Source organism: Oncorhynchus masou, chromosome 27 (assembly GCF_036934945.1).
Source record: "Oncorhynchus masou masou isolate Uvic2021 chromosome 27, UVic_Omas_1.1, whole genome shotgun sequence".
NCBI classification, from domain to species: domain Eukaryota; kingdom Metazoa; phylum Chordata; class Actinopteri; order Salmoniformes; family Salmonidae; genus Oncorhynchus; species Oncorhynchus masou.
This window is the reverse complement of record NC_088238.1, coordinates 17,714,416-17,725,548: the sequence shown is the minus strand read 5'-3', so window position 1 is coordinate 17,725,548 and position 11,133 is coordinate 17,714,416. Positions and strand designations below refer to the sequence as shown.

Sequence of the window (11,133 nt, the reverse complement as noted above, 5' to 3'; positions counted from 1 at the left end):
TCGTTTCATGTGGTATGTTTTGGAACACAACCCATACGTTTCATGTGGTATGTTTTGGAACACAACCCATACGTTTCATGTGGTATGTTTTGGAACACAAACATGTGGTATGTTTTGGAACACAACCCATACGTTTCATGTGGTATGTTTTGCAACACAACCCATACGTTTCATGTAATCCGTATGGCCATTCAGTGTACCTCCAATAATAATGATTGACACACTGAGTTTAGAACATGTATCAAATAAAAAGCCGCCATAATCTCCACCTCTTCTATTAGCGAGACGTGTCGCTTTGTCGACGTCAATCGCTGGCGCCCTCTCACAAGGGCCAGATGTATACAAATAAATTAATAGACTGCACACTACGTTCTAATCCGTTTAAATAGAAAACACAGTGTAGAGAGGAAGCAACTCCACTGACGTCTGGTGTGAGTGAGCCAAGGAAAGGCCCAGATCTATAAGACCTATTAAATAACACAGAGTGCCAGAAATACACTCAATAAGAAACAGCTAAATGTGTACTCTGACCACATAACGCACACGCAACCCACCAGGGGCTAGTGTAGAGTTCCCTCAAAAACTGGAGACATGTTAGCCATGTAGGCTAACTGCTAACGTTTGGCTAAGTAACTGTTAGCATTAACATTAGTTAGGTAATAGTTACTGAACAGTCTTTCCAAAAACAACCACTTGGTGAATGGTGAGAGTTAGGACCTGTCTAGAAACAACCTTTTGCTCATAGCCGCAAGCTAATAGCCCTACTCCCCAGGTACTGGTGTAGAGCAGTGTATACCAACTCCAGTCCTCAAGTATCCCTAACAGCACACATTTTTGTTGTAACCCTGGACAATCCTGATTCAACTCGAGGTGGGCTTGACGATTAGCTGAAAAATTGAATCAGGTGGGTTTGTCCGGGGCCACAACAGAAATGTGTGCTGTTGGGGGTACTGGAGGACTGGAGTTGGTATACACTGCTCTACATCAACACCTAGGGAGTAGGGTTATGAGCGTACGGCTATGAGCTAGAGGTCGTTTCTAGACAGGTTTTAACTCTCACCATTCACCAAGTGGTAACTTCTGAATGACTGAACTTCTAGCCATTACATCATGTGCCCTCAACGTGACCCAGTAGCCACGGACCGTATCAAGTCCTGTCTGGATCTCTCCTCGCATGGCTCTGGTTTTGGTTCTGATCAAATTCAAGTATTTTCCAGGAGACAATACTGAGTCATCCATACCATTCCTATTGTCTTGTGGGCAGAGTGAGAGAATGAATCAATTCACCCCTCTTTATGGCTTAAGAGTATTCATATATTTCACCCCCAAAAATAAGCTTTCCATGTCCTAGAAACTATTGTATAGAAATGTTTATAAAGCTAATGCCTCAATCACAAAGACAGCGTCAATACATTTTGGTATACCAGAAATACATTCATTTCCAATGGAATGCTACGTTTGCCTTGCAGCATTGCGTTGCAGAGGCAGTTGCAGTGTGTTCTTTGTGGTGCATACCTTGGATTTATCAAGGTATGCATCACATTGTATGCATAGACAGCTTGACAGAAATGGTAGCAGAAGGTGAATGTTGAACTTTTCTTGCACACAATCCAAATGATGCTAGGTACTACTTTGCGCATTGACGCTATCAGTGTGATCAAGGCGTAACAACCTGGTCCTGCATTAATCAATTTGCATATTATAAGAATCCTTCATGTCCTTTTCAGCCACTCTGAACATGTTATTGTATTCCCAGCCTCTGAACATCCCAAAATATCTCTTCCATTCATGGTGTTTTTTCCCTCCCAAAACTGAGGCGACGTCCAGCCACGAAGCCCCAACATGGCTACTTCCCATAAAGTCAGTTTCCTCATTCTTACATCTCCCAACTGTCTTGTTAGTTAGGCATCCTCTGTTGGAGAGATCATTCTCCATCCTCCCGGCTTGTGGTACAGTCCTAAATATTCCACCCCTCCTCTTACAGTGCTGTGGTCAGTCCTGAATGCTCCACCCCTCTTGCAGGCTAGTGGTACAGTCCTGAATGCTCCACCCCTCCTCTTGCAGGCTAGTGGTACAGTCCTGAATGCTCCACCCCTCCTCTTGCAGGCTAGTGGTACAGTCCTGAATGGAGCGGTTTGGTCTGTGCTTCTTCCAGTAGTTTTTCCTCCAACCTGGAGTAGTGTATGAAGACTTTGTGGATCCACCCCGAGTAGTAGGCCACATTGACGAAGATGGCGGGCCGCCGGGCCAGGGCACAGCCCCTGCCGTGGATGCTCACGCCCACGATGACTTTGCTCTCTCGCTCCTGACACACCAATGGGCCACCGTAGTCTCTCTGTGAGGGACAAACCAATAGCAGGTTAGCGTGGTGCTCATACAGCCAATCAAAAGGCATTATGGTAGATATACTAATAGCTTGAAGTAATAACTGAGTCACACAATGTCGAGTCAATGCATGTTTCAGATCATTTTAATTTAGAGTAATGTTTATGACGCTCACCTCACACACTCCCTGGTCTTTCCTGCCCCCGGCACACACTTTGCTGTCGGTGACAGGCAGGGTTTTGTTGTGGAGCTCAGAACACCAGTTGTTACTGACCATGGGCAGACTCACAGCTTTCAGTGCCCCCTCATATCCTGTCCCTGAACAGGAAGTAGCCGGAAATAAAGCAGGAAACAGTCAGTCTACTGTCCAAACAACATTTCACCATGTTCCAAAGCTATAACCCTAGACAACATGTTTGTCTATATGGTGTCATTGTGGGGGACTTTCCTCACACATTCGACACATGATTTCCTAAGGTCTCTTTTCCAAATATCATGGATCTCTTGATCCAACACCCCCCAATATCTTCACCACACCATAGCATGAAACAGAGGTCATACAGAATACACTTAGTGGCCAGTTTACTAGGTACACCCATCTAGTACCGGGTCAGAACCCTTTTGCCTCCAGAACTGCCTCAATTCTTTGGGGAATTGGAAACATTGCTCAATTGGTATCAAGGGACCTAAAGTGTGCCAGGAAAACGGTCTCCACACCATTACACCACCACCACCAGCCTGTACCGTTGACACCAGGCAGGATGGGGCCATGGACTCCTGCTGCTTACGCCCAAACCTGACTCTGCCATCAGCATGACGCAACAGGAACCAGGATTCATCTGACCAGACGATGTTTTTCCACTCCTTATTCACCAGTGTTGGTGATCGCGTGCTCACTGGAGACTTCTTGTTTTTTGTTTGTTGCACCATTCTCAGTAAACCCTAGACACTTGTGGGTTAAAAGCCCAGGAGGCCAGCTGTTTCTGAGATGCTGGACTTGGCACGTCTGGCACCAACAATCATACCATGCTCAAAGTCACTTTGGTCACTCGTTTTCACCATTCTAACTTTCAGTCAAATAGTAACTTTATATAGCAAGCCACGGCCACTGTCTCACTGTCTGTAGGAGCAAAGCATTTTTGTGAATGGGGTGGTGTACCTAATAAACTGTCCATTGAGTGTATATAGATAATACATAAGACACCACACAGGGATAAGACATAACACAGGAACAGTCATGTAGGGCAGTACCTTTGGTCTCTCCCCAGCCGTACATGAGACAGTTGGTTCCGTCTGTGACCCCACAGCCTGCTACTGGGAGCTGGATGGTGAAGGCATGCTCAGAGAGAGGGGCAGGCCTAGGCGTGGACACATAAACACATGAATGAATAAATAAATGGTTGCTGTGCCTACAATGCATGATTGAGAAGGAATTAATGGATGGATTGATTGATTGATTATATTTTTAACATTTATTTTACCAGGTAAGTAAAATGGCTGACTGACTGTCTCACTGAATGAATGAATGCTATTCTTACTTGGCCAGTTTGAGCAGGGCCAGGTTGGATCCCTCCGGGCCACAGACCACGTGTGCGATGCGGAGCCTGGGGTGGTCCAAGGACGAGTTGAGGTGAAGGAGGCCCACCTGTACACTGTACTCACTCAGGTCTGGAACACTGAGGACCAGAGACTAATGTCAGACACATTCCAAATAGGGTTGACCACACATTGACCAGTCAGTATAAACTGAACATAGTATAAGGAGGTATATGCTGAAGAAAAGATTGGCCACAGCTTGTATAAACACTATAATACATAATATAATGTAATACAATACAGTACTGCAGTATTCTACTATTGGCCACATACTAACCACAGCTACCAGCATCACTAAACTGACACTAGACTATAGAACGCCTCAGCATGCACTCTACAAACTCACTCAATCTGGCTCCTCAACTAACTGTGTTCAACGACCCACATACAGCACATTGCAAAGTCAGCAACAAGCTACTGAACTAATGCTGATGCCAATGGCCACAGTCTTGATGGAAGTAAGGTTCTGTAATGTCGGCATGAGGAGTACAGCTAAACCACTCTCTAGGAGTACAGCTAAACCACTCTCTAGGAGTACAGCTAAACCACTCTCTAGGAGTACAGCTAAACCACTCTCTAGGAGTACAGCTAAACCACTCACTAGGAGTACAGCTAAACCACTCTCTAGGAGTACAGCTAAACCACTCTCTAGGAGTACAGCTAAACCACTCACTAGGAGTACAGCTAAACCACTCACTGGGAGTACAGCTAAACCACTCACTGGGAGTACAGCTAAACCACTCACTGGGAGTACAGCTAAACCACTCACTAGGAGTACAGCTAAACCACTCTCTAGGAGTACAGCTAAACCACTCTCTAGGAGTACAGCTAAACCACTCTCTAGGAGTACAGCTAAACCACTCACTGGGAGTACAGCTAAACCACTCACTGGGAGTACAGCTAAACCACTCACTGGGAGTACAGCTAAACCACTCACTGGGAGTACAGCTAAACCACTCACTAGGAGTACAGCTAAACCACTCACTAGGAGTACAGCTAAACCACTCTCTAGGAGTACAGCTAAACCACTCTCTAGGAGTACAGCTAAACCACTCACTAGGAGTACAGCTAAACCACTCACTAGGAGTACAGCTAAACCAACCAGCTAAACCACTCACTAGGAGTACAGCTAAACCACTCACTAGAGAGTACAGCTAAACCACTCACTAGAGCTACACCACTCACTAGGAGTACAGCTAAACCACTCACTAGGAGTACAGCTAAACCACTCTCTAGGAGTACAGCTAAACCACTCTCTAGGAGTACAGCTAAACCACTCACTAGGAGTACAGCTAAACCACTCACTAGGAGTACAGCTAAACCACTCACTAGGAGTACAGCTAAACCACTCACTAGAGCTACACCACTCACTAGGAGTAGAGCTAAACCACTCACTAGGAGTACAGCTAAACCACTCACTAGGAGTACAGCTAAACCACTCACTAGGAGTAAACCACTCACTAGAGTACAGCTAAACCACTCACTAGAGTACAGCTACACCACTCACTAGGAGTAGAGCTACACCACTCACTAGGAGTAGACTACACCACTCACTAGAGTACAGCTAAACCACTCACTAGGAGTACAGCTAAACCACTCACTGGGAGTACAGCTAAACCACTCACTGGGAGTACAGCTAAACCACTCACTGGGAGTACAGCTAAACCACTCACTGGGAGTACAGCTAAACCACTCACTAGGAGTACAGCTAAACCACACTAGGAGTACAGCTAAACCACTAGGAGTACAGCTAAACCACTCTCTAGGAGTACAGCTAAACCACTCACTGGGAGTACAGCTAAACCACTCACTGGGAGTACAGCTAAACCACCACTACAGCTAAACCACTACTGGGAGTACAGCTAAACCACTCACTAGGAGTACAGCTAAACCACTCACTAGGAGTACAGCTAAACCACTCACTAGGAGTACAGCTAAACCACTCTCTAGGAGTACAGCTAAACCACTCACTAGTACAGCTAAACCACTCACTAGGAGTACAGCTAAACCACTCACTAGGAGTACAGCTAGGAGTACAGCTAAACCACTCACTAGAGTACAGCTAAACCACTCACTAGGAGTACAGCTAAACCACTCACTAGGAGTAGAGCTACACCACTACAGCTAAACCACTCACTAGGAGTACAGCTAAACCACTCACTAGGAGTACAGCTAAACCACTCACTGGGAGTACAGCTAAACCACTCTCTAGGAGTACAGCTAAACCACTCACTACAGCTAAACCACTCTCTAGGAGTACAGCTAAACCACTCACTAGGAGTACAGCTAAACCACTCACTAGGAGTACAGCTAAACCACTCACTAGGAGTACAGCTAAACCACTCACTAGGAGTACAGCTAAACCACTCACTAGGAGTACAGCTAAACCACTCACTAGGAGTACAGCTAAACCACTCACTAGGAGTACAGCTAAACCACTCACTAGGAGTACAGCTAAACCACTCACTAGAGTACAGCTAAACCACTCACTAGAGTACAGCTAAACCACTCACTAGAGTACAGCTACACCACTCACTAGGAGTAGAGCTACACCACTCACTAGGAGTAGAGCTACACCACTCACTAGGAGTACAGCTAAACCACTCACTAGGAGTACAGCTAAACCACTCACTGGGAGTACAGCTAAACCACTCTCTAGGAGTACAGCTAAACCACTCACTAGGAGTACAGCTAAACCACTCTCTAGGAGTACAGCTAAACCACTCTCTAGGAGTACAGCTAAACCACTCACTAGGAGTACAGCTAAACCACTCACTAGGAGTACAGCTAAACCACTCACTAGGAGTAGAGCTACACCACTCACTAGGAGTAGAGCTACACCACTCACTAGGAGTACAGCTAAACCACTCACTAGGAGTACAGCTAAACCACTCACTGGGAGTACAGCTAAACCACTCACTAGGAGTACAGCTAAACCACTCACTAGGAGTACAGCTAAACCACTCACTGGGAGTACAGCTAAACCACTCACTGGGAGTACAGCTAAACCAAAATGTCTCTCAAACAACTATGAAGTGATTGTAAGTTCACCAAATAAACGCTCCTTCTAAATGACCCTCTTATTACAGTGTGTCATCATAAGGCACAGGAGTTTTCCTGACCATAATATACTTACCACAGACACTGTTCCTTTGTAAAGTGTCTTTAGGTTCTTGAAAAGCACTATACAAATCACATGTTTTTTTTATTATTAATATTACTTGCCAATTCTTTGTTATGGCCTATAACTCGGGCTCAAAAACATTCTGACTGCCTGTATGAAAACAAAACTCCTGGCCCAACCTCATATTTCTGGTGTACTATGATTGAGACAACGGCAAAAAGTAACAAAAACCTATTGAAGAAATGGGTGAAACGCAAAAACATCTAAAGCCCATACATCCATTAATACACTACATGGATCAAGGAGCTTTTCATTCAAACTGCTATTGCAGATCTGGACACAGTGACACGGCCCGGGCGCAGACGCTAAACAGATCTGTAGAGGCTGGTGCATCCTGGGCCATATCTCAGCTCTGCTGGGGCAGAGGGTCTGTCAATAGCTTTATCATGAACAGGATATGGGCAGGCTGCATCTTCACTTAGAATTGGATTGGGGGAAAAGAGGGGAAGGGAAGAGGGAGAGAGAGAAGGAGGTAGATGGGAAGAGGGAGGGATGGAGATAGAGATAGACAGACAGAGGGATGGAGAGAGTAGTAGGGAGAGGGAAAGAGAGACAGAGTTGGTGGAAGAGGAAGAATAAAAAACGATAGAGGAAGCAGAGAGAACGCATTATACAGACTCCCCAGGTCTTTGTTTTAACTCTGTTTCCATTCAACCTCTCTCCTCTCTCTCTTCTTCTCCCCCTGCCTCCTACTGTCTCTCACCTCTGCTTTGAATGAGGGAAAAAGAAAGTGAGAAAAGGATGGACGGAGAGATTACCAGGAGGAGAAGCACTGTTGGTCCGTCAGCACCCATTCCTCTCGGATCAGCGAGCCCCCGCACCAGTGAGTGTTCCTGGGTAGGGAACAGGACATCATGATGAGCTTAGTCCCATGCTCTATAGACGCTGTTTGTACTGTATCCAACTCTTAATCAAAAAATACAGAAAATAAATGTGTTTTACAGTCACACAGGTGCAGTGAAATGTGTTGTTTTACAGGGTCAGTCAAAGGAGTAAAGCACCCAAGAGAAATTAGGGTTAGGTGCCTTGCTTAACGACACAGACAGATTTTCCACCTTGACCTTTCGGTTACCGGCCCAACGCTCTAACTGCTAGGCTGTCTGCCGCGCTCTTCCATCCATGTCAAGTCATACAGTCAAACCTTGCGGTCCTCCTCAACATCTGGACATTCTTTCATAATGTGTATGGATCTGTCTCAAACAGCACCCCATTCCCTATTTAGTGCACTACCTTTGATTAGGGTCAATAGGACTCTGGTCAAAAGTAGTGCAAATAGGCTGCGATTTGAGACGAAAGTTGTGAGGAGTAGATGGTTCGTTATCCTGCATGGCACCAATAGAAAAGTTGGCATAAACACAGAGCAGAGATCACCAAAAGGTTGATCGTGATCGACAGGTCCAGGGCCGGACAGGAACAAGAATTAGTCTCTGGTATTTTATCTACTCCAGCCCACATCACAGCGCATGTCACCAACTTAGCCAATCCCCGGCGGGCCACCAGCTATGCAGAAACACACCATACCCCCTACACCCTGACCCAACACACCCTACTTAGACACAGGCAGTAGTGCTGACACATACAGTTGAAGTCAGAAGTTTACATACACCTCAGCCAAATACATTTAAACTCAGTTTTTCACAATTCCTGAAATGTTCCCTAGTAACAATTTGCTGTCTTAGATCAGTTAGGATCACCACTTTATTTTAAGAATGTGAAATGTCAGAATAATAGTAGAGAGAATGATTTTTTTCAGCTTTTATTTCTTTCATCACATTCCCAGTGGGTCAGAAGTTTACATACACTCAATTAGTATTTGGTAGCATTGTCTTTAAATTGTTTAACTTGGGTTAAACATTTCGGATAGCCTTCCACAAGCTTCCCACAATAAGTTGGGTGAATTTTGGCCCATTCCTCCTGACAGAACTGGTGTAACTGAGTCAGGTTTGGAGGCCTCCTTGGTCGCACACGCTTTTTCAGTTCTGCCCACATATTTTCTATAGGATTGAGGTCAGGGCTTTGTGATGGACACTCCAATACCTTGACTTTGTTGTCCATATTAAGCCATTTTGCCACAACTTTGGAAGTATGCTTGGGGTCATTGTTCATTTGGAAGACCCATTTGCAACCAAGCTTTAACTTCCTGACTGATGTCTTGAGATGTTGCTTAATTTTTTATTTGACATTTATTTAACCAGGTAGGCTAGTTGAGAACAAGTTTTCATTTGCAACTGCGACCTGGCCAAGATAAAGCGTAGCAATTCGACACATACAACACAGAGTTACACATGGAATAAACAAAATATACTGTCAATAATACAGTAGAACAAAACAAAACGTATATATACAGTGAGTGCAAATGAGGTAAGATAAGGGAGTTAAGGCAATAAATAGGCCATGGTGGTGAAGTAATTACAATATAGCAATTAAACACTGGAATGGTAGATGTGCAGAAGATGAATGTGCAAGTAGAGATACTGGGGTGCAAAGGAGCAAGATAAATAAATAAATACTGTATGGGGATGAGGTAGGTAGATAGATGGGCTGTTTACAGATGGGCTATGTACAGGTGCAGTGATCTGTGAGCTGCTCTGACAGCTGGTGCTTAAAGCTAGTGAGGGAGATATGAGTCTCCAGCTTCAGAGATTTTTGCAGTTCGTTCCAGTCATTGGCAGCAGAGAACTGGAAGGAAAGACGACCAAAGGAGGAACTGGCTTTGGGTGACCAGTGAGATATACCTGCTGGAGCGTGTGCTACGAGTGGGTGCTGCTATGGTGACCAGTGAGCTGAGATATGGCAGGGCTTTAACTAGCAGAGACTTGTAGATAACCTGAGCCAGTGGGTTTGGCGACGAATATGAAGCGAGGGCCAACCAACAAGAGCGTACAGGTCGCAATGGTGGGTAGTGTATGGGGCTTTGGTGACAAAACGGATGGCACTGTGATAGACCGCATCCAGTTGAGTAGAGTGTTGGGGGCTATTTTATAGATGACATCACCGAAGTAGAGGATCGGTACAAGTCTCTGGATGTCATAAGGTGAATTCACCAATTTGTAAGTCGCTCTGGATAAGAGCGTCTGCCAAATGACTTAAATGTAATGTAAATGTAATCGGTAGGATGGTCAGTTTTACAAGGGTATGTTTGGCAGCATGAGTGAAGGATGCTTTGTTGCGATATAGGAAGCCAATTCTAGATTTAATTTCGGATTGGAGATGCTTAATGTGAGTCTGGAAGTTTACAGTCTAGCCAGACACCTAGGTATTTGTAGTTGTCCACGTATTCTAAGTCAGAGCCGTCCAGAGTAGTGATGCTGGACGGGCGAGCAGTAATCGGTTGAATAGCATGCATTTAGTTTTACTTGCGTTTAAGAGCAGTTGGAGGCCACGGAATGAGAGTTGAATGCTTTGAAAGTCATCTGGAGGTTAGTTAACACAATGTCCAAAGAGGGGCCAGAAGTATACAAAATGGTGTCATCTGCGTAGAGGTGTACCAGAGAATCACCAGCAGCAAGAGCAACATCATTGATGTATACAGAGGAGAGTCGGCCCGAGGATTGAACCCCGTGGCACCTCCATAGAGACTACTAGAGGTCCGGACAACAGGCCCTCTGATTTGATACACTGAACTCTATCAGAGAAGTAGCTGGTAAACCAGGTGAGGCAATCATTTAAGAAACCAAGGCTGTCGAGTCTGCCAATAAGAATGTGGTGATTGATAGAGTCGAAAGCCTTGGCCAGGTCGATGAATACGGCTGCACAGTAATGTCGATGGCGTTTATGATGTCGTTTTTGACCTTGAGCGTGGCTGAGGTGCACCCATGACCAGCTCTGAAACCAGATTGCATAGCGGAGAAGGTAGGGTGGGATACGAAATGGTCAGTAATCTGTTTGTTAACTTGGCTTTCGAAGACCTTAGGAAGACAGGGTAGGATAGATATAGGTCTGTAGCAGTTTGGGTCTAGAGTGTCCCCCCCCTTTGAAGAGGGGGATGACCACGGCAGCTTTCCAATCTTTGGGAATATATCCACATA

The 11,133-nt window shown here is 45.2% G+C and overlaps 1 protein-coding gene across 1 annotated transcript in view; it reads right to left on the bottom strand.

Moving 5' to 3' along the window:
* Positions 1 to 1,006: 1,006 nt before the first annotated feature.
* Positions 1,007 to 11,133, bottom strand: part of LOC135515698 (hepatocyte growth factor-like) — a 40,724-nt gene continuing 30,597 nt past the window's right edge. The window contains exons 14-18 of the mRNA XM_064939381.1: positions 7,864 to 7,938; positions 3,864 to 4,001; positions 3,577 to 3,683; positions 2,501 to 2,643; positions 1,007 to 2,335 (exon numbers count right to left, since the gene is read on the bottom strand). Of these exons, the coding sequence (XP_064795453.1) occupies positions 2,108 to 2,335; positions 2,501 to 2,643; positions 3,577 to 3,683; positions 3,864 to 4,001; positions 7,864 to 7,938 (691 nt within the window). The 3' untranslated portion in view covers positions 1,007 to 2,107. The remainder of the gene's footprint in view (positions 2,336 to 2,500; positions 2,644 to 3,576; positions 3,684 to 3,863; positions 4,002 to 7,863; positions 7,939 to 11,133) is intronic.